This window comes from Fusarium odoratissimum (assembly GCF_000260195.1).
Source record: "Fusarium odoratissimum NRRL 54006 unplaced genomic scaffold supercont1.40, whole genome shotgun sequence".
Taxonomy (NCBI): Eukaryota; Fungi; Ascomycota; class Sordariomycetes; order Hypocreales; family Nectriaceae; genus Fusarium; species Fusarium odoratissimum.
Genome location: NW_022158722.1, coordinates 132,590 through 148,787, shown reverse-complemented (window position 1 = coordinate 148,787; position 16,198 = coordinate 132,590). Strand labels below are relative to the sequence as shown.

The window sequence follows — 16,198 nt, the reverse complement described above, 5'->3', positions numbered from 1 at the left end:
TTCGTGGGTAGGTTACGTTCGGATAGCACAATAACAAACTCAAGTTCTATGACTAGGTTCTCTTTACATTACTGCGAAACTAGAGAAAGATGCAAACACTTTGCCTCATCAAGTCATCACTGACCCGAGAATCACAACTTCGTAGCCTAACGAAGCTGAAAACAGGAATCCGAAGATGCAGCGTCAATCTGCGTCCCGTATTGGAAGTTGCCGAACGATCTCAGCTTGGGGGATGACGCGTCTCGCTTCAGCCCATCCATCACTATGACTGTCAGTGAGTGGGTGGAGGAATATAAAGAGGCGCAACGAACTGGCCCTCCTTGGTCGTCGCTTAGGCAGTCAGTCCTTCTGATGCCGCCAAGGCCTTAACGAAGAGTCCAGACCTTAACAGCTACGCAGTGTTGACGTATGCAACACCACCTCAAAATGTTCTGCGACAATCAATACAGTATGCACATGTATGAGCTCGGCCAGAATGTATGAGAAATAGAGTTCGCCATAGGGCTGATTCATATGTTAGAAGAGACGGAAAAAGGTGGATTATCACCTTGGCAAATCTACAATTCCATGTTGATGATCTCCACAGATTTATTTGGTGGTGCGTGAGCAGACTTGGCGTTGCAACTGTGCGAATGATGATACCGTATTAATCTGGCAACCATCCACGTGAGCATTTGTTGTTCATGCACTGTATTGCAGGCCTTCTCCGCATCCAAATCTAGAACGCTCTGTGCCACGACTTCGCATTCAATTGACAGATTTTGTGTCTGAACATCACGAACATTCTGTCTGATCTGAGATGAGAGGCCCCACGTGGTATAATCGCCGATGTCTGAGACGCAAACAAGTTTAAAAAGAACTCACTGATCAACAAGCTCATGTCTCGAACCTGTTCTTTCACTGGATGTGGTACCAGCGGCAGTGGAGAGCTCTGGAGGGAATCAACCAATTGTGGCGCAGTCTATGACGCATTGGCCAACAGGATGTCAGGGAATCGAAGCTCCCTCTGAAAAATAACTCTAGATTTAGTGGCCCTCACCCCTGCTAGGCCCTGTAACCCCCCCTCCCCTTTAACCAGAAGAAAAAAAAGTCTGTTGAAATCGTGGGTTCCTTCTTATGCTTGTTTTAGGGGGGCGCTCGCCTGCAAGAAGTCCAATCCTTCCATCGTGTCAACACTGGACATCACTTCGCCTCACCTTGTCTCCATCTTTCTTTCATCCGCTCTTTTGCCGTCTTTTATTTTCTTCGTGGCGCTGTCTTTTTCTCTACCTACTTGTACTTCTAGCACCACCGCTACATCAAACGAGTCGAGCCCGATTGCGGCCGCACGAATCGAGACAGGTCTTCTTCTGTTCCTCAATGTGAGGCTTGAGCCTCCTGTCTTTCGCTCCAATTCTCTTCGCCAGCTGACGCGGCTCCCTCAATTCAAGATGCGCGTCTCCAATATGCGCTTGCCCAACAGCTTGCGCAACTTGAGCGTGCGCCTCTCGAGCATTCGCATTCCCCATCCTCACCCGCGGCGCATCATTCTCTACGTGACGACAACAGCCCTCCTCGTCGTCATGATCCTTACCTTCACCATGAGCGACAGACTATTCGGCAATGGACATTCCGGCTACGATCCTCTCCTCTCTCGAACCAATGATTACCGCCTCCTCACGAGTACACGGAATAACTTGGGTTTCTACAACTCTATAAATGTCAAGAAGACGGGCCAGAAGATTATGAATCCTACCCTTCTTGAATTGCCCAAGGGCAGCAAGCACGACTTCCTTGTCATTGCGCGCGCTCCCCACGTCGACCAAGATATCAAGGGCAAGAAATACAGACGAGCTCAGCAAGTCGCCACCTTCGTTAGCCTTACATGGGATGCATTCGGCCGGCCGGAGCTCACTGCGGACAACGATTGGCATAAAATGCTTGTGGAGGACTTCACAGAGGCCCAGGGTCCTGAGCATCACTGCAAGAACCAGCCCGACATGGATAAATACATCGGACCTGAGGACATGAAGTTGTTCTGGAGGAAGAATGGTACTCCAATGCTCATCTTCACCCACCAGGTAGATGACGAGAACCTTTGCGAGGGTATGTACATCGTCGATGCACGTGCAGCTGTGCCCGAGCTCGTCAAGCAAATGGGTAAGCACGCGAAAGAACTCCCTGGGATCGAATTCGACAAACCCGTTCTCCTCCGTCGCCAGCCCCCCGAGGGCCAAGAATCCGACGCCCGATACCAACGCGAGAAGAATTGGGCTCCTGTTTACTCTCCCTTCAGCGCCGATGATGACGAGATGATGTTCATGGTAGAGCCTAGCCAGCTGTACCGCTTCAACTCGACCAACGATCCTGTCCAGAACATGGAAGCTGAGCCCGAATCCGCCGTTGACGAACCCTTCCCTCCCGATAACGAAAAGAAGACATGGCACTCTGCCGAAAAGACCTGTATGAACGACGTCATGCTCACCGACAAGCGCGTGCATCAATCGACGCCCATGCTCAGCCTCACGCTATGCAATCGCGGGGCTTGCGAGCCGATGGAGAACAACACGGTCCTTATGGGCATGGTGCAGATGCGCTACGATCCTCCTCAATACACAAACACATGGTACGACCACCGAATAGTCGTCTACTCGCCCGTCGCGCCATACCACATGATGAGCGTCAGCAAGAAGCTCACCTACCACGGCGAAACCAACAGCAGGTACATCTGGACAGGAAGCATGGTGTATCATGGCGACCAGCCCACGCAGAGAAGTCACGGGTACTTGGACGACGAGATCTGGCTGAGCTTTGGCATTGGCGACTCGTCGCCTGGATGGTTGGACATCAAGGCAGAGGAGTTGGTGCTTGACCACTATTTCTGCCAAGGGGCGACACCAGGGTATCGGAGCAGCATCAAAAAGCACGCGCAATGACGAGAACACGAAACAGAAAGAAACAATGTAATTGGTAATACGGATAGAGTGGCATCATTAATTTTTGCAGTTGTATTACAGCATATCATATCACCTGTGTATAATTCAGGATACTTGGAGTTGCGGTAGAATAAGGAAGGGCATCTAGAGAATTGATTGAATTGAATTGAATTGACATGGACTGAGTGGTCATGATCATGATCCTGGTGTCCAGTGAAACGATGGAGGTTAAGAGCCCCGCAGTGCAATTCATTACTTAATTTCCAGTGATGGCTTGGCAGGGGATGATGAAATGGATGCTCTGGCGGTGATGGATTGGAAGGAAGTGCCTAAAACTTGGCAGCCGGTGGTCATTGGTGGGACCGTAATTTGCTACAGGGGATAAAACAGGGCGGCGGGGCGGAAAGGAGAGGGAGGGGTCGGGCGGTATCAGCGTCGGGAGTCGACGTTAGTAGGCGTTGGTTCGTGATTTTGGGGGCCATAGGGTAGGGCTGAACTTGAGATGGCCAAGATTAAGATCTTAAGATCTGTACATAACTTCGATACCAAGATCAATGGAAGATCATACAGTCATTACTGTAGCATATACTAGCGTTGTAAAAGGGTAGTATGCTCTCATATTGCAAAGTGCATAAGGATTCTTCGCGCAGCTCTCTTTCTGGTCCCCTGTCAGCTTGCGGCCAACTTCTATCTCGGTTATCGAACCGATTGACTTGTAGTTCGGCAACATGGCCACTCAATCCTATTCCTGCAGGATTAACGCAAATAAAAAATAACATTAATATGCTCTTGTCCTACTTTACAGTCTTCGGTGTCCGCGGCCTCAATTGTGTTGCGCCGCTGAGTGAGAAGCCAATTGAGAGGTATCTGGGTCCCCGATGACGCGCTTCATTTTATGCGAATCTGTCAGTGCCTGCGGCCGCAAACCAAGACAATGCTTCTCTAGTTCTCCCAACTCCGGAAGGCCAAGATATCTGGTGATGAGCTGGCCATCACTGACGCCGTGCTCAAACCAAGGATGATGACGACTCTTCTGTGGCGCAATCTTGGCAAATCCCATCTGACATGTCCCCTCATTTCATCCTGAACGCGTCGTTGGACAGTCAGCTTGAGCAAGCTCGAACTCATCGTCATGGTTAATCGCGGAGGTCGCAGTAAAGCGTGTAGGACATGCAAGCGAAGACGCGTAAAATGCGGTATCGTCCCTATGGATGTCGCTTCAAGAGACGCGCTGACTGACGCTCACTGTAGATCACGGCAAGCCGAACTGTCAGCGATGCGAGAAAGCAGGGATAGCTTGTGAAGGCTATGTCACGTACGGCGAGTTTGTTGATGAGACGACGCGATTCGCGAAAGATAAATCGCCTTTGAACGACAGCCAGCTCCAGGTTCAACCTGCCAGTCCGTCTGCTAAGGCCACTGAACGACAGATCTGGCGTCCGCCGCCACTGTTACTGGATCAAGATGCCGTAATTCATGCTCACCTACTATCGCGGATCGATGAAGTTACGCCCTTGATGGCCAATCTCGAATCCATCACATTGTCGGATTCGACACGTTCTCTTGCAGTGAGAGCACTAGCAGCCGTGTACTTTGGCAAAACGAACAGTGATAAGAGGATCTTTGACCTAGGCAGCAGGGAGTATGTAAAGGCCTTGAACAGAGTGCAACTTGACCTGGCGAGTTCAACCGCCGTTCTCGAGTGGGACACGCTTGCCAGTGTAATTTGTTTGTGTATGTTTGAGAACATCGTCTTTACGGATAAGACGGGATGGCTGAAGCACTACGAGGGAATAACCCAGTTGGTGAGTTCTGTGATCGCATTGAGACTGGAGTCCATACTAAACCGTCGACATGAAGGTCAAGCTGAGAGGGCCATGGAGACACCAAACAGTCCTGGAAAGGGAACTCCTCAGACAGTGCCGGTTTGAGATAGTATGAAATGTGTCTCTTAATTGGAACAAAGCTGACTGCAATAGATATTGTGCGCACTTATAAATAGAAAGCATTGCTATCTCACACTTCCAGAGTGGCAGACAGTCCCCTGGCCATCGACTGTACCAAAGACGGCTAGTGATGCCCTACACGATATCTTTGCCCGCGTCCCCGGCCAGTTGCATGACATGGATCGTGTACAAAGAGGCGAAGTTGACAACGAGTTCTTTGAAGAACTTCGGCAACGAGTCGAGACTACATTGTCGGATCTAGAAGACTGGGAGCAGTTCTATCAGCACCCTCGGCCTCTCACTGGCTCTCCTCTCACTTCAACACAAGACAGCACTTCGCATCCGGTCAGACACAAAGCACTTCTTGCGTTACAAAGAGCAATAATACTCTGCATGACAGGCCTCTGCACCTTCTTCAACATTCCTCTAGTGGCCGAAATTCCATCTATTCTCGAAGATCGAAAAGTAGTCAGGAAAGCAATTGCCACTGAGATATGCCAGCTAGCAGCATCGTGTCTTGGACACGAGTCTCACAGCACTGAGTCCTTATTATTCATATTCCCGCTGCAAATAGCAAGTATGAACTTCGAAACGGGCAGTGCAGAGGAGAAAGGGGCTGAAAAGATCATGAATGGAGTCATTGCTGGGACGCATGGATTTGAGATCGGGAGAAGAAGAGAATGGAAGGCATCGAGCGTAATTCTAATCAAGTGATACGACATCTATATAGCGATATAAAGGAAGAAATCTAAATAGTTCGAATCATGATCCATTCCAGTTTAGCCACCTTCTTCTCATCCTTCTCATCCTTCTTCTCGGCTTTCTTATTCACCTTTGCAATAGCCTTACCATGCTTCTCCATCAACCTGACACGATCCTTCTCAACCTCTTCCAAGTCCTTTCTTCGTCTCTTTTCAATCTCGCCAATCTTGTTCTCACTTGACTCGATCAGTTTCTCCTCTGCTTTGATGTTGATCTCCGCGATCCTATCTTCCAACCTTGCGATCTTGGCCTCGATCTCAATTCGACTTTCAATATCGGAGTTGTAATGTTCATCGATCGATTCAATTGGTCGATCAAACTTATCGGCTGCCTTTTCGCGCTTTTGGAGGCGTCTTTCTTGCTTCTTGAGTTTTTTCTTCTCCTTGCCGGCTTGTTTGATGGCAGCCTGTTTTGCGCTGATGCGATCCAGCATATTGGAGCGTCTGACTGGTGGTTCAACGTCGAAAGACAAAACTTCGACCTGTGATGCAATCTCTCGCAATCTTAGTAGTGGGTCAAGACTCTTGGCCGTGGTGTTGAGTCGTTGCATCACTTCCTCATCCTTCATGGTCTTCATCACCAAGCCCTTTGGTGCGAAGATATCTCGATTCACTCTCTCAAGTACCTTTCTTTCTCGAAAATATGCAGTAGCAGCAGTTCCAGTACCCGCAGCTAGTCCAAGCCCCAAAGAAACGCCTTGGGCGATTTCATTGGGGACGAAACCGAGGCCATCGCCTGCGACTTCCATTGCTTTGAATGGCGCTGGCTCAGCGAGAGCGATGTTCAAAGCATCGATTATGGCCATGAACTCTTTTGAAGAGATGCCGTAGGAGTTTAGAATAGGAGGATAAGCCCGGTGGTATGGTGGAGTGACTTCCAGTGAGCCTGTGATTGAGGTTGAAGGGATGAGAATGGGACGTGATGGAGATAGCGTTGGTCTTTCCATGGGAGGCGAGGGGGGTAGTATTTGTGGAAGGTAGATATGACGGTTTGGTTGGTATGTGTAGTCGTATTGAGGGACTGTTTCAGCTGGTAATTCTACAGGTAGGGCCTGTTGGTAGTCAAGTTGATGGGGATACATTGTGACTGAGAGTTGAAGATTCAATGCGTAAAACAATACGATGTTGGTAAGATTATCTCTTGGAATTATCTGTGTGATACATCTCATCTGGGCACAGCACCTGTCTTATAGGTGACCCTCTGTCGCATGTTGGGCGTCTTACATTGAGGTTATTCCCAATGAGGAACATTGATCGAGGTGGAGGCTGTCACTAGAGAGTGCCACGGGAATATGGCGCTAAACCGTGTTGGGTTCATTGCGCGAGCAGGACTGCGCCGTCTTACAGCATCAAGAGGAGGGAAATGATCAGCTGCGAAAGGAAACCCTTTGATCCCTCGATGTTGCCGATCAATGATTACTCTATAGAAAGCTTAACATGTCATATGGCATCGCTAGGCGGAGAGGCACGATTTCGCTAGTCGCTTGTGCATACGAGGTAACTAATGAGCCTGTTCATAAATGCCGTGATCTACGCACCAGATTGGAACAATGGCGCCAATGGAGTACTTTGATACCACTGCCTTTCCCGCTCCCAGCCATTAACAATCAAGTTCGTTGAGATTTTTGCTGCACTCGAAATCTGTTCTCCAGTCCCTTTCACAGAGTCCGATGGGGCACGACGGTTATACCATCCCAGAAACTGCACACCGGCGTGAATGGCCGTTCGGAAAGCCATATCGTCGTTGATCTCCCCATAGCCGTCCATGAACCCTCGGATCATCATCAAAGCGATATCCGAGCTGTGAAAATGATACGCCTCATACAGATCACCTATCATATGTCCCAAGTCATACGCTCGATGGCCGAATTGGCACATTTCCCAGTCAATGAAGATGATGTCTGTAGCTGTATCAGAGCCGATTGGGGCTGGAGAAGATTTCGATAGTAGAACGCTAGTTAGCAAGTCAGAGCTACTGCTTATGTCGGCTTCATGGGTCTCTGTAACTCACTTTCCCATCCAGCAATCTCCATGGATCATACCTTGATCTGGTCCTTCGTTGCGGCTGGCCAGGTCCAGAAGCTCGAGTTCTGCTCGTTCTTTGACCTTTTCCAGAACCCCGATGTTCTTTTGCAGGATATCGGGAAAGTTCTTCAAGATGTCGATGAATGTGCCGTAGGTAACCTTGTGCTTGAGTCTTTGCATGGGCACGTTGCGGCCAATCTTGCTTCGGAAATCTACTTGTTGAGGTTCTGAGGCCCATTCATGGAAGCAACGTAGCCAGTGTCCAACCTCTTGACTAGTAGATAGTGCCTTGGAACGCATCCACAAGTTACTCAGCTCTGCTGAACGTATGATGGATGCTATGTCTGTCGAATGGCGGAAGTCTTGTTGTATCGCAATGCCTCTGTGAGCATTGCGATCTAGAAAATAAGTAACAGGGACCTTGACTTTCATGGTCAACAGCGATGGCTGACTCATGTACTCCAGTACGATATTCTCGACAGACTGTATAGAAAATAAGGTCAGTGGATAGCCATTATCTAGCTTATGTACATCGGTTCTTTGGCTTTGATGAGAAAGGAGAACAAATGGGGACATACGCAGCGTGATAAGTCGAGTTTGAACCCAGCATTTCCCGGTATATGGCCCAGTGAATATTTTACGATAACACTTTTCACATTCCAAAACTCATCTCCTGTAGGCATTACATCGAGTAGAATGCCTCGATAGACATAGTTGGCGCTGCCACCGCTCAAACGTGTTAGAGATGAGCAGGCAAACGGCGTGTCCTTGAGCTGTTGAAGAAGGTCCTGTTCCCCCATGTTATCGTGGGGGACTGAAATCTTTCTTGGGGGATTTTAATGATGACAAGTCCAAGTTCAGTCTATTCTTCAATTTGCCATCTTGGCTGATTGACTCATACTTCGATGCGTGATCCTGAGTCAGCGAATCACGTTACTGGTGAAAGCACTAAGAAACTTGTTACATAATTTGTTCAGCGTCAAATACTATATTGTACCGTTCTTTAGCATCATTTGTATTCAGTCCTGCGCATAATATCTACAATGAGAACTCCTTATCCAACAGTATGGTGTCCACTTCAACAGTCCTCTCAGTGCTTGGGCACATCCAACTAGCGACCAGTTTGAAGACCTGGAAGTTTCTTGCCCTTTACACCCAATAACACAGGATATCCAAGGTCCTTGCGAATTTCAATAGACGAACCAGAGATGTTGACCTCATCCTTGCTTCCCCCACCAAACCCAACCTCAAACCCAAAGAGGCTCACTGATCCCCCGGAACTCTTGGCCTTTTGAGTTAGGTCATTGACACGATCGGCCACATTAGCTGGCAAGGAGATCTTCAAGAACACTTTGTAAGCCAGAATGACTTGGTCAACTCTGGCCGCAGGACCAATGTTACGAGCAGCGTCGGGCTGGAAATCTCGGTACTCCTCCATAATGTTAGGCACATCCCAGTCACCTGCCTTGACAGTAAAGACGCCAGCCTCGGCCGCTGACAGATTCACTGAGAGTTCAGAACCGACATCCTGAGCCGTGATGACATCCTCTTTCTTCTGACGGTCCTGGAAGTAGGTCGCCGTGAAGAAATAAGTGAAGCGTGAATTGGCGTTCGCATTGACGAAACCAAACTTGTCCCAATTGTCTGACTTGGCATCATTGATGTTGAAGGTCAGGTTCAGCTTGTTCTCGCTGGTGGAGCCCCTGGTCCAGTTTCCGACCGTATCTCTGTACAAGTTGTCAATGGTATAAGCAGGTCTCGGCAATTTACCGCTCTCCTGGGAGAGATCAGAAGAACCATTGGTGATGTTGCCAAAGCTTAGGGCACATGGCATGTTGAGACCAGGATGGTCCCTATCCGGTTCGCAGGCGTTGAACAGCCTCTGCCTCTGTCTATTGAGCTGATCAGCGCCAGGTCCGGCAATCTGAGCGCGCAGAGATGCTTCAGTCGCAGCGGCGGATTGCTTTTCTCGAGATAAAGCGACAAAACTCGGGTACTGTATGCCCGATAGGTGGTTAACATATTGTTCTGAGATAGGAGGGGTTCGATGGAATGGACAATTATCTTACGTTCATTGAAACCCACTGTCCGAAAGGCATGTTGCCTTTATCTTCGTCGGCCGCGTAACTTTCCATTGCTTTCTCGCTCAACTCTGCATACTCTGCGTTAAGTTTTCTGACTTTTGCTTGGATGTCGTTCATTCGTTTCTCGGCACCCATATCTCGATTCCGTCCGAGCCTCACGGCCCCTAGAACTCTATTGCTTATGTTAGTCATCGTTGAGTTCAGTATCACGAAGGGGGTCTTACTCTTGAAGTCGCTGAGAGTACTTCTTGCCCCCGGAAGCGAACACAGGGGCGTCCAACTGCATGAGAGCATCACCAATCTCGTAAACTCCTTTGTTAGTGATTTCTTGAGTGATGTTGTCACCACCAGGGATGCCGAGCAACCCGACGGGAGCAGCATAGAAGATCTCATTCTTTGTGTCAAAATTGCTGAAGAATCTTGCCTGGAGTCCTTTGGCATAAGCCTTCCAGAGATCCTCGTCCTGTTTAGAAAAGCCGGGTCTGCCACGGCTGGGGCGAGGAGGAGGGGGCATGATTGAAAGGAAAAGAAGACAATGATTTGAAGGATTCGGTGTTTGTGATAATTCGGTGCTCTGAGATCTCTGATAGGGATCTTTTGCCTCAGAATTACAGGAAGAGAAATATCACAGAAGAAATTGGAATTGGGTTCGTTCTTGAAATAGCCTCGCAAACCTTAGACTTTTATATCTACAGGAACAAAAGAGGCCTCATGGTCCCGACCAGTGCAATCAGTATAAGCCAATCCAGAATCAGTTGATCTGTCTCAGTATATCAACCAAAATCTTCCAGCTCTGGCGTTTACCGATCTGATGAGGGGCAGCTGAACCCCTCAATTGGGTCGACAAGATCCTACTTGAACCCTTTTCGGCCAACTATTGACAACGTGGTGATCTATCGACAGTAGTCAATGCGAAATGACCTAGTGGCAACACTACAGGTTCTTGTGCCTCTAGATAAACACCAGTCGTGGTCTCGGCCCGGGAAAACATTATCTAATTGGGTACCAGACCTCCAGTAGCGCAAAGATGGGAGCTGAGGAGGCGATTTTGATCTTAAGCTCAAGATAGACGGTACTTCATGCTGACCCGAGTTTACGTGCAAGAAGAAGTATTTTTGATCACAGAAATCCAAATCCACCAATCCGGATCTGGGACTTGCGTCACGCCAGCACCTCCAGATCGTTAGCCTGTAGTTCCACGCAAGCCGCAGTCGTTCTAGATTGATCAGAAGGTCATGAGTTCAGTTTCAGCTATTGAGTCTACTTCTTCGAGACATGAAAATCTATCTATTTTGACAACAAATAATCCATTCAAGGAGGATATAGGCAAGATCGAAGTAAGCTTCAGCTCTCAGCCAGCATGAGCACTCGATACACTTGAAAAAATCACTATAGAACTAATTCATGGCTATCAATTTACCACAATGCTCCCTCGTGAGCTCATGACCGCGCGTGGAGACATCAACGCGAGGTCTTGCTACAAGCGCCTTCCAAACCATATGGTACTGACTGCCAAGTACGAAGGAGACCTGGGTCAGGTTACAGTCGAGCTTTCCGGCTGAGGGTTCAAGATCAAGGCATATCAAGTCGTTCGATGCCTGATCCCTGGCGACGGCAAAGAAAAATAAACACTTTGAGTCTCGTATGCGTTGCAGAATTGTATATCATGGTTAGAAAGAAGTCGGCATCGCCACCAAATGTTCATGTAACATGAGCTGCAATATTCAGGTAAATTTGTGCCGGGATTAACTTCCATGGTTTGAGTTAGGATAAGGACGGTTGTATTCAATGATATCTGCATTAGCAGTCTCAGGCCTCTCATTATGGCTTGAGTGATCCATAAAAGCTCCTGATAGAGGACGGACTAGAGCAGGAACTGCAAGTCGTCAGAACAGACTCGCCTCGCACTGTTCACAAAGCGGATGATAGGAACATGGTACAGGCTCACATGTCTCAAGATACACCTGTGCCTGTTGCATCCAGCTCAAAGTTTTCGGACTGTATTTGTTGTGATTAGTATGTATATCAATAGCAGTTTCAGAGACGATATCAGCTGCTAGTGAGTACAGTTCGTGAATCATTCGGAATGGTCTCCCAGGGTCTTTGATTTGCAGTCTGCTTGAGGGACTGAGACATACATCTTCACTGCGATAGCGTTTCTCAGCCACGCAGTATTTGGATAAGAGCACAGGAATTCTCAACAAAAATCTTGATGATGCTAACGGTATCCAGCAGGTGGTTTGAACTTGAAGCTTTGAACCATACGTAACCTTCGTCAGCCTCAGGTAAATCAGCTGCACATGGATCCGTGATCCTAACATGGATCGTTAAACGGCTCAACAACAGTAATGATCATCATTCCAATTCTCTTCCTTGCTCAGGGGGTATTTTTTGATGATATGCCAGCTGTAACTGACCGAGAAAATCGAGAAACGCGGGTGTAGCCGCACCGTTACACCCGTCATGAATCAGGTATCTGCTTCTTTGTGGAGTCGATACTAAAGTTTAAAGGATACCGCGGCACTCGATATTGCTTCGCGCACGATGAGTATGTTGCAGTTGGCACATTCATGGTTTTTGTTGATGTAACGACGAGGCGGGGAATTGTGTGCCCTGCCTCTTTTGACCACGCACAAACAATGTTTTTGTAATCTTCGACTAAGCAAGATCGACGGGAATGAAACCTCATCTTAAGCGAATTGCGACTATGATTAGCTGTTATCATGGTTATGTTAGCTTACGGACTAGAAAATCGGCCATCGTTGACTACTGAACCTTTTGCTGTTACTAAATGGCGAACCTGGTAAATCTTCTTAGATGGAAATTTGATTACCGCTAATAAATACAATATGATTTTTGAACAGGCTCAGCTGAAAAATGCAGGTCATTGCCTTATCTGATTCTCATTTGTCATAAAACATTTCCCAATCTCCACACGAAACATCGTCAACAATTCCCTGTCATATCTGACAACTTCATATGCCGAACCTCGGTTGTGAAACTGGGGAAGCTAGGAAGGTAGGGTAACAGTTCTCCGCGTCACTAGGTACAAGGTTTACGTTTACTATAGTATTTACTTCTTTAAGATAATGGATTTGTCCCAATCTGGTCTCAAATTGAACTTGGCCAGAGGATCAATAGTGTGTGTCAATAGTTGGCCTCGATTAATTTCGATTGGGTTTTTGAACGATTGAGCTAAAGGCCCGAATGGTTCAACGTCCGTTGCCGTGAGCACGTACTGCAACGTATTCTGGCGTGAATGAAGATGATCGTCCCGTGTTAATAAATTGGCAACAGAACGGCGTCTCCGCGTGTCGATGCCGGGGGCATGGGCCCTGGAAATGATCGACAGGCCCCAGCCTAATCCTTGACGTCGGCCAACGTTCCTCCTGGGCAGAGACATGAGCATTTGCTCTCGGAACCTAAACTGTTCTGGCTTGATGCCTGAATATTGCTTTTTGGGATCGATAACCTGCATTTGCTTTAAAGACTGGAGCGAAAATGTGATATCGCGAATATCCAAGCCAACAGCCGGAACATTAACTCCTGTCAAGCACGTTGCAAAAGTTGCCGAGCCTCCTGTTAAGCCCCGAAAGTTCAAACTCTGTTAAATGGCCGACACGCGTTCCCCCCAAGTCAGCGCACTTCAAACTTTTCCCAAGGCGTTCAGGTCCTTAGACTGCGTGATAGTGATATTACCCCAAGCGCGCTCGCCCTGAAATGCCAGCCCCTGTATGCTGCCCAGAAACTAGTGAACCTTCAGCACGAGCAGGGCAAGGGTAGCATCTCAACACCCAAACCGTCGGTTGAGTCTCGACCCGGAACAATGAACCAGTAACCACAGACCAAATCACGCGACAATGTCGAGATCGACACTAGTGATGGGTGGAAATTTGAAACAATCTAGGCGAAGAGACGATGGGAAAACGGCCACGGACGGTTCAAAGGCTCAAACTCGAGTTGGACAATAGAGTTTAAAGCTAAAAGTCGGATCGCATCAGCCGCTTCACCAGGGTGTTGCACTACTAAGAGCCCTATCAAATGAGAAGTCCCCAATCCTGATGAATAAGCCTGGAGATCATGGAGAACCCTTGTTCTGGAACCTGGGGCTTGGATCCTAGTGACACGCTTTGACTGCTACCAAACAACCAACCTGCAAAGCCTGACTGAAGTGAGTTTTTGGGTTAGTCGGCATTCAATGACCAACAATAACTCGGCATTTCCGGTCTGACTTCTTTACGAATGTCCAAGATGAAACAAGTGCTTCTCTTCTTGGCACACCCCGCCTTGCCTTCACCGTAACGGTGCAACCCCGTCCGTCTTCAATATGCTGAACGGCCCGTGGTCAATTGTGGCTGCCTACCATTTTACATGCTTGCACATGTCCCGATCGCCAAGTTTAGCAAACGGCTCAACGATTCTTTATCCATTAGCCTCTTCCCAGATGGTCTTTGCTTCTCAATCTCCACGCATAACGCAGCCTGGACCTTCCATCAACGGCTTAACCTCACCCTCTGTCGGAGCATCCTACCCCTGGATCGAGGCTTGGTCTAGCACGGCATCTTTACAAGGCTACTTAGCCGCATGAAATGATCGACGGTGCTCATTGACATGGTCGGCAGACGTATATCATCCCGGGAGTTCCACATCCAGCTTTTCGCTAATCGAGGGGACTTCAATTGTCTTTTTACTTCTTGACGCTGCACGAGATACACCAGAATGCGGTCGAGGCAGCCTGATCTTTGGGCGGCCGAGTACATTACCTTTGCAGCTGCGACTATCTTTCTTATCCTACGCATTGTCAGCCGAAGAATTACGAGGATCAGATTCTGGTGGGATGATTACTTTGCCTGTGCAAGTTATGTATGTTGATGGACACGCGACTACTTGGGATTATTGTTAACAGCATGAAGGCCACTGCTGTTTGCTGGGGCACTGTATTGCCTATCTGTACGATCTCTCCTCGACATCGACAACGACAATCGCTGACTTCTCATAAGGGATTCACCATGGCTTCGGATTGCACGCGAAGGATGTAGAGGGCATGACCTTTACGGAAGCCAATTACACAACCAAGAAATATCTTTTTATAATGGAACACTTCTACGCCTTCACCCTCTTCTTCGCCAAGATCTCCATCCTATCCTTCTACTGGCGCATGTTCCGTGTCGCAAACATCCAGATCTTCGTCTCGGTCTTGTTGGTCTGCTCCATTCTCTGGATTCTCGTTCGCGTAAGCAACCTCAAGAGACCACAAGGCCTAAGCTCACATTATCTCAGACATTCCTGACGACATTTCACTGTTACCCTGTGCGAGCATTCTGGGATCCTACGATGGAACATTTTACCTGCGCCATCAAGAGCAGTGACTTCTTCTTTGGTACTGTGCTTGCACACGTTCTAATAGACGTCGGCATCTTGATCCTGCCCATCGTTCAGATCCAGAAGCTTCAGCTCCCGACCCTGCAGAAGATTGCGATTATCTTCATGTTCATGTTCGGTATTCTGTAGGATCTCTCTCGGCATTCCCACTAATGGCTTCGTGCTAATACGTCTTCCAGGGTTTGCGTAGCTGGTCTCGTCATTGTCAGTGTGTCAGCATCATTCGACAACAAGTCAGTCGACATGACATGGCAATTGGCTCCCGTCATTATTTGGGCATCAGTCGAGGTCAACTTGGTGACATTATCCAGTCAGTCTTACCTTCCGGTCCCTTATGCCTCACACTAATCCTTTACAGCCTGTCTTCCCATCATCCGACCAGCCTGCCTCTATCTCTTCACCTGCACGAATCCCGTATCATCAATCCGTTCAGGGTCGAACAACTTCGGCAGCAACTACGGTCGAAGCCAAACAAAACATTCCATTCGTCTAGGAACTATAGGGAAGGACGAGTCAAGCTCTACACACGAGCTCGCTAGAAGCGAGCCAAGCGGAAGCGAATCTTTTAACTCGGAGTTCGAGCACGAAGATCAACAACATGGAAACATTGCTACTGTGACAGGTCCCGGTAGCTCGGCTAATCTGGAGCATGCAGCAGCCGTTGGGGGCATCATGGTCAAAAACGAAACTGTGGTGCATGTGTCAAAGGTTAGGTCATCGAGATAAGCATACACGGAACGGATTGGGCGGCTTGAGCGTTTGGGCAATACACGAAAAAAGGCGTTACGGTGATGATTTTCTGTCTTTAACTAATTTCATAAAATTATTAATTTCCACGACACCGCTGCAGCGCCGTTGAGTATTCTATAACATTTCACATCACTCATAAGTCCACCTTGGCTTGGGTATTGACCTGGGCCTTATAGGCCTCATAATTGTCATCTTGAGGCCAGGGTATACTGCCAATCCGTCGGAAGCAAGACTTCACAGTGACTGGCGTAAGGTGTCACTGAGACACATTTCTGACTGCGCTGTCTCGGTTGTGTAACATATTTGTCTGCAACTGATGGTCGACTGTCAATCCG

General features: G+C 48.2%; 6 protein-coding genes across 6 annotated transcripts; 3 read left to right on the top strand and 3 right to left on the bottom strand.

Moving 5' to 3' along the window:
• The first annotated feature begins 1,058 nt into the window (after window positions 1-1,058).
• On the top strand, window positions 1,059-3,375 carry FOIG_14345 (uncharacterized protein). The gene has a single exon (XM_031215570.1). It carries the CDS (start codon window positions 1,431-1,433, stop codon window positions 2,913-2,915), a length of 1,485 nt encoding a protein of 494 aa, XP_031054695.1. The 5' UTR covers window positions 1,059-1,430; the 3' UTR covers window positions 2,916-3,375.
• A 422-nt stretch (window positions 3,376-3,797) lies between these two features.
• Window positions 3,798-5,628, top strand: FOIG_14344 (uncharacterized protein). Its single transcript, XM_031215569.1, has 4 exons — window positions 3,798-4,111; window positions 4,167-4,720; window positions 4,776-4,850; window positions 4,895-5,628. The coding sequence occupies exons 1-4, from the start codon at window positions 4,048-4,050 to the stop codon at window positions 5,573-5,575; spliced, it is 1,374 nt and encodes a 457-aa protein (XP_031054694.1). The 5' UTR covers window positions 3,798-4,047; the 3' UTR covers window positions 5,576-5,628.
• FOIG_14343 (uncharacterized protein) lies at window positions 5,610-6,704 on the bottom strand (the record flags this gene model as incomplete). Its single annotated transcript, XM_031215568.1, has 1 exon — window positions 5,610-6,704. The coding sequence occupies one exon, from the start codon at window positions 6,702-6,704 to the stop codon at window positions 5,610-5,612; it is 1,095 nt and encodes a 364-aa protein (XP_031054693.1).
• Window positions 6,705-7,113: 409 nt separating this feature from the next.
• FOIG_14342 (uncharacterized protein) lies at window positions 7,114-8,473 on the bottom strand. The gene is made up of 3 exons (XM_031215567.1): window positions 8,226-8,473; window positions 7,634-8,130; window positions 7,114-7,576 (listed from the first exon to the last, which is right to left on the bottom strand). The coding sequence occupies exons 1-3, from the start codon at window positions 8,445-8,447 to the stop codon at window positions 7,153-7,155; spliced, it is 1,143 nt and encodes a 380-aa protein (XP_031054692.1). The 5' UTR covers window positions 8,448-8,473; the 3' UTR covers window positions 7,114-7,152.
• Window positions 8,474-8,625: 152 nt separating this feature from the next.
• Window positions 8,626-10,245, bottom strand: FOIG_14341 (uncharacterized protein; the record flags this gene model as incomplete). Its single annotated transcript, XM_031215566.1, has 3 exons — window positions 8,626-9,643; window positions 9,717-9,903; window positions 9,956-10,245. The coding sequence occupies 3 exons, from the start codon at window positions 10,243-10,245 to the stop codon at window positions 8,759-8,761; spliced, it is 1,362 nt and encodes a 453-aa protein (XP_031054691.1). The 3' UTR covers window positions 8,626-8,758.
• A 4,205-nt stretch (window positions 10,246-14,450) lies between these two features.
• On the top strand, window positions 14,451-15,991 carry FOIG_14340 (uncharacterized protein; the record flags this gene model as incomplete). The annotated part of the gene is made up of 6 exons (XM_031215565.1): window positions 14,451-14,594; window positions 14,645-14,681; window positions 14,732-14,958; window positions 15,012-15,238; window positions 15,293-15,423; window positions 15,472-15,991. 6 exons carry the CDS (start codon window positions 14,451-14,453, stop codon window positions 15,837-15,839), a joined length of 1,134 nt encoding a protein of 377 aa, XP_031054690.1. The 3' UTR covers window positions 15,840-15,991.
• Between the last annotated feature and the right edge of the window lie 207 nt (window positions 15,992-16,198).

What these genes read in the sequence shown, in the direction of transcription:
- FOIG_14345 (XM_031215570.1), top strand. Translation starts at nt 1,431, where the DNA reads ATGCGCGTCTCCAATATGCGCTTGCCCAACAGCTTGCGCAACTTGAGC.
- FOIG_14344 (XM_031215569.1), top strand. Translation starts at nt 4,048, where the DNA reads ATGGTTAATCGCGGAGGTCGCAGTAAAGCGTGTAGGACATGCAAGCGA. An exon ending in GCGAAGACGCGTAAAATGCG is followed by an intron (nt 4,112 to 4,166) that starts GTATCGTCCCTA and finishes CGCTCACTGTAG; the next exon opens with ATCACGGCAAGCCGAACTGT. An exon ending in ACGAGGGAATAACCCAGTTG is followed by an intron (nt 4,721 to 4,775) that starts GTGAGTTCTGTG and finishes GTCGACATGAAG; the next exon opens with GTCAAGCTGAGAGGGCCATG.
- FOIG_14342 (XM_031215567.1), bottom strand. Translation starts at nt 8,447, where the DNA reads ATGGGGGAACAGGACCTTCTTCAACAGCTCAAGGACACGCCGTTTGCC. An exon ending in AACTCGACTTATCACGCTGC is followed by an intron (nt 8,131 to 8,225) that starts GTATGTCCCCAT and finishes TTTTCTATACAG; the next exon opens with TCTGTCGAGAATATCGTACT. An exon ending in GGAGATTGCTGGATGGGAAA is followed by an intron (nt 7,577 to 7,633) that starts GTGAGTTACAGA and finishes CTTGCTAACTAG; the next exon opens with CGTTCTACTATCGAAATCTT.